The 5,778-nt window shown below is 37.4% G+C and overlaps 1 protein-coding gene across 1 annotated transcript; it reads right to left on the bottom strand.

Moving 5' to 3' along the window:
- Positions 1-1,084: 1,084 nt before the first annotated feature.
- Positions 1,085-2,032, bottom strand: LOC100026054 (olfactory receptor 10Q1-like). Its single transcript, XM_001376759.3, has one exon. The coding sequence runs from the start codon at positions 2,030-2,032 to the stop codon at positions 1,085-1,087; it is 948 nt and encodes a 315-aa protein (XP_001376796.3).
- Between the last annotated feature and the right edge of the window lie 3,746 nt (positions 2,033-5,778).

Genomic DNA, 5,778 nt, shown 5'->3' with positions numbered 1-5,778 from the left:
TAACTTTAGTAAAGGGATCTGCATCACCACTGGACTACAGACAATGTGAGTGCTCTTTTGGTCTGCGATACAACCTGAAATGCTGGACGATAATATTGCTCTAGAGTCACAATGGCTTTGTACTCTTATTTTCACTGGAAATTCAGGGAAGAAATGACTCCACCTTTACGCCAAGAGCACCACCACAAATAGAACTCTGCCTAGGTCTACTTGATTCATTCTTTGCCTCCATTTGGACTTTGGCAGAATTCCTTTGCTATTGGAGCCTGTCGACAATTTAAAAGAAATCAAAGCAATGAACCTATAAAGAGTTTCAATAACTACTCCCTGAAAATCATCAGTCCAGAATTGGGCAGTGTGATGAGCCAAAGCTTTCCTCTTCAGGGAGAACTGGAGCGGCAGGATGGGGCGGGGGATGGACACAGACACAGAATACTTCATGGGTTGACTATGGACAAGATTTAATAACCAGGGACCTCCACTAAACTCTTGATTCATTTAACCTGGTGTAAGGGAAAGAGCTGAACTTGCAGTGAGGAATTGGCATGTGAATGTTCCCTCGAGGCACTTACTAGCTCTGTGACACTCAGAATTGTTGTATTTGAGGATAATAGTTATATTTGCCATGTCCTGCAATATTTACAAAGCAAAACAAAACTACATCTTCTTCATTAAACTTAAAATAAAACTCCAGTGAACTGAATTTCTCTCCTTCATTCAGAAGTGGTCAATAAATTTCATTAGAATTTAAATTTCTCAAAGGCAGGGATTATTTTTTATTTCTTTATCCCCCAAACTTGACACAGTATCTGCCATAGAAGTATATAGCAAATGCTTTAAAAATAGATTGATTCTGGGGGGCAACTGGTTGCTCAGTGGTTGGACAGTCAGGCCCAGAGATGGGAGGTCCTGAGTTCAAATTTGGCCTCAGAAACCTCCTGGCTGTGTGACCCTGGGCAAGTCACTTAACCCTCATTGCCTAGCCCTTACTACTCCTCTGCTTTAGAGCCAATACCTAGTATTGATGCTAAGACAAAAGGTAAGGGCATAAAAAATAAAATAGATTGATTCTGAGAAGGTCTGGTTATCTGGTGCTGGTCATGACTTTTTTCAGAGCATTTTTGACATCCTTGTTCCGAAGGGTATAAATGAGGGGATTGAGCAGGGGAGTGACAAAGGTATAGACCAAGGCGAGCTGCCGGTCCTCATCCTCTTGGGTGTTTGATGGAGGACGTAAGTAGACCAAACTGCAGCAGCCATATTGTAGCAGGACCACAGTGAGATGGGAAGAGCAGGTGGAGAAGGCCCTTTTGCGGCCCTCAGATGAGCGAATGTGCAAGATGGTGTTGGTGATGAAGACATAGGAGATGCAGATGAGCAGGAATGGGATGGTCAGGACGATGATGCTCACCACATAGAGTACAGCCTGGTGAATGTGCGTATCAGCACAGGCCAGTCTTAGGACAGGTGGCACATCACAGAAGAAGTGTTTGATTTCCCTGTGGTAGCCACAGAAGGGCAAGGTAAAGACCAGTGACGTGAGTTGCAGGGCCAGAAAAAGAGCCAGGCTCAGGGAGCCCACCACCATCTGGATACAGAGCCTCTGGGTCATGATGAGAGTATAATGCAGTGGATGGCAGATGGCCACATAGCGGTCATAAGCCATGACAGCCAGTAGGAAACAGTCAGTGCCCCCCAAGGTGACAAAAAAGAACATTTGGACTCCACAGCCAGCCAGTGGAATTGGCTTCCGGTTATCAAAGATGTTGGAGAGCATCAGTGGTACCAGAGTAGTGGTGTAACAGATCTCCAGAAAGGACAGGTTGGACAGGAAGAAGTACATGGGGGTGTGCAGGGAACTATGGGTGAACACGGCCCAGACAATGGCAGTATTCCCACAGAGAATCATTACATAGAGGAGGAGGAAGAAACAGAAGAGGAGGGCCTGGATTGTAAGTGAAGTGGAGAAGACTTGGAACACAAATTCAATGGGACCAGACTGGTTGAGCTGGAGAATGTTGGAAGAAGGCATCTCTCACCTGCTAAAGAAAAATAGAAAATTTGGTCCAGTTACTAGATATAAAAAAAACAAAAAACTAAATCATAGAGTTGTGGGGGCCTGAGCACTTTCTAAGATCATTTTAGATAAATCACTTCACATTTCTGTAGGTCAGTATTTTTATGAATTATTAAAGGTTTTATTAAATGTCCTTTAAAAGCACTCTTTCAGTTTTGATGTTTTATTTTCAATATTCTGAAATCACTTTTAATCCTGACATTATAAGTTCCAAGTGTTTGTTTTCAAGAAGAATCCTTAGAAATGCCTTCTGTTTTTACATGGCATATTTGACTCTGTCCCTTTTCCAGAAAATCTCTCTTATGACAAATAATTTAAGAATAAAACTGTCATTTATATAAGCACTTTAAAGACAACAAAATACTGTATGTGTCATTTCATGAGATCATCATTATCACCCTGTGAGTAAGTGCTATCAGTATTTCCATTTCACATGAGGGAACTGAGGTGGATTACACAGCTAGTATGTTTCTGAGGACAGATTTGAATTCAGGTCTTAGCCACCATACTGCCTTAGTTGCTCTTAAATAGCTTTAAGAAAAAGAGGAAGAGAAAAATTCATCCAAACAGATAAACATTTTCAAAACTCCAACATTACATGCAATTTTCTTCCTTTGATGTTCTCCTCTACTACTGCCCCCACCTTTGTCCAGGAATAGGATGAGATGTCTTCTCACATCTCTTTTTTTGGGGTCAAGCTCATCCTTTGTCACTTATTAGCATTTAGCTTCCGTTGTTTTGGGGCTTTACATTTTTGTGGTTGTTCTTTATATTTTTTTCCTGTCTCTACTTGTATAATTTGGCTTCAGTTAATTGCAAACTTTCTAAACCTCTATTTATCACATATCATTTTTTACAACAGTGATATTCCATTATTTACGTGTACCCAATGCGTATAGTCATTCTCCAATTCATTGGCATCCACCTAGTTTGTTGCTTTTTCTACTACAAAAAGTGTTGCTATAAGTTTGACAAATGTTGAGCCCTTTTTAAATGACCTCTTTAGATTATCAGCATAAAAATGGAATCTCTGGACCAAAATCTATGGCTATTTTCATAACTTTTTTTTGTATAATTCCAAATGACTTTCCTGCATTGTTGTAAAATCAAAATTGCATCAACATTCCTGCCTCTGCATAGCCCTTTAAATAGGGACTAATCCCATCTTTTGTCATCTTTTCCAAGTTTTTGCTTGAGGGGAAAAATCTCAGAATTTTGGGGTTTATATTGTTCTTATTATGGGTAATTCATAGCATTATTTGAGATAATTGTTGACCATTTTTTTTCTTGGAGGGGACTGTTTGTCTATATCATTTGATCACTTTTTGTTGGGAATGGCTTTTAGCTTCATATATTTCTTGCAGTTATTTATATATCTTGTAAATCAGAGACGGGTATAGAATATATCAATTATATCTCTCACCAGAGATATTTGAAACAAACATTTTCCCAACTACTTTACTTCTTATCCTAGATGAATTAATTTTAATTGAGTGAAAACTTTTAATTTTTATGTATTAACATTTTTCATTTTGTCCTTTGTAATTCCTTATTTAGTTTATTCATAACCTTCTCATAGCTATCAAAGGTATGTGACCTACTTCTTTTTTATTTTTATGGTCTGATCATTAATATTTAAAATTCACATTCAATTTGACTTATTATAGAATATGATATAGGATGTTAGTCCAAGTCTAATTTTTCTAGGTTGTATTCCAATTTTAAAAATGATTTCCTAATTTCTTATATTTTTATGTTTTCAGCTTTATCAAATATATTTTATCTACCTTGGTTAATATGTTCCGTTGATCTTTTCTATTTTTTGACCAGGACCAAGTGGTTTAAAACTGTTATTTCATAATATATTCTCAAATAGAAGGCATTTATTAGCTGTTATTCTATATTCAATAGTCAAAGATTTCTTCCACTTCCAGCATTTTATGTGACTCTATCTAATTCCCATTTTTATTGATGTTTAAGACAATAATTACTTTCTTACCTTTCTGATAGTAAAGCATTAGGAGACCAGTAAAGAGAAAAGTCAGAATTTGAATCCAGATTCTCTGATTCCAAATGCTGTGGTCCTTTCACTTCAACATACTGAGATGATGAATACTTATTGTAGTGGTGTCAAAATCAGAAAAAAAAATAGGGACTACTTCCTGGTACATGGAGATCCCTATTGGTCACATATCCACTTAGGAAACCACATATTAACATCATTGATGTTCTATTGAATTTTTATTTGTTTCAGTTATTTATTGTTTTTCAATTACATTTTAATCTGGTTAGAGTGAGAGGATGCCTATAAATTGTGGAGTGGCTGAGGATGTTAAGATATCCAATTGTGATAGAACACTATTGTGCTATAAGAAATAATGAAGGCCATAATTTCAAAAAAACTGGGAAATTCTATATGAACTGATTCAGAGTGAATTCAGAAGAACCAAAACAAATTATATGTGACAACATTATTATAAAGACAAATAACTTTACTAGACTTTAGAACTTTGATCCAAACTATAATTTCAGATGAAATATGCTACCTACCTATTGACAAAGAGGTGATATAGTCAGAGTACGGGTTGAGTCATATTTCTTTTTTCTTTTTATTTATGGGCATGGCTAATAGGGGAATTTATTTTGTTTGATTCAACATGTTCATAACAAAGTTTTTATTTTTTATTCAGTAAAGAGAGAAGGAAGAAAGTGGGGCAAAGAGAGTTGGATTTTCATGGATTAAAAAATTAATAAAAACAAAATAAGAGGAGAAAGAGATGAGAAGAGTAGAGTATATCATTCAATCATTTCAGTCATATTTGACTCTTTGGTGTTTTCTTCGCAAAGATACTGGAGTGGTTGGTCATTTCCTTCTCTAGTTCATTTTTATAAATGAGGAAAATGAGGCAGAGTCATATAGCTAGTGTCTGAGGCCAGATTTGAACTCAGATCTTCTTGACTTTAGGCCAGTTGCTCTATCTACTGGACCACCTAGCTTCCCTGAGTAGAAGAGTAAAACCAATTTCATCCATAATTTACTGTGATTGAAATTCATTCTCATTATGTTGTGACCCTAGAGGCTTCTATCAAAATGAGAAGACCACATAGCCTCAGAGCTTTGTGGGACCACAGAAATGATCAAAATCTCAAACCTGTAAGAATGTCCCTTACAATATGCCCAACAAGTGGCCATGCAGCCTTTGTGTATAAGCTTCCACTAATTCAGGAAGCAAATAACAAAAGGGAAGAAGTAAATGTCACCCCCTTAGTGCCTTTCAACCAACTGAGGAAAAGCTCTGATCCACTGTCTGCTTTTGCCTTGAGATGTTCCTTGGGCAGACCTCCTAGAGAGCTTTCCACCTCTCTTTTCTGTTTACTTTGAATCAAATGGAATGCGTGCCTATGACCTTCAATTGGCACATGGCCTTCTAAGGAGGACAGACATTGGCTCATGGCTCATTGCTTCTGTAATCTGACTGAACCTCATAAAGATGAAAATGAGGACAACCTTTGGTGCCCATCACTCCCTGATGGATTTGAGAAGGAGGTAGCTTTGGCGTATTTTGGTCATGGGTATTAAGGAGCTGGCATAGCCAGAGACTCAAAGTATATCAGCAAGGATAGTCTCTGGTATCTCCATTCCTAATCTAGCTATGTCAGATTTAGCAAGTTTTGCTATTTAATATCCTCTTTGCAGTCTT

The sequence above is a fragment of the Monodelphis domestica genome, chromosome 6 (genome assembly GCF_027887165.1).
Source record: "Monodelphis domestica isolate mMonDom1 chromosome 6, mMonDom1.pri, whole genome shotgun sequence".
NCBI classification, from domain to species: domain Eukaryota; kingdom Metazoa; phylum Chordata; class Mammalia; order Didelphimorphia; family Didelphidae; genus Monodelphis; species Monodelphis domestica.
Note: the sequence above shows the minus strand (reverse complement) of the source record. Positions and strands in the feature narration are given on the sequence as shown.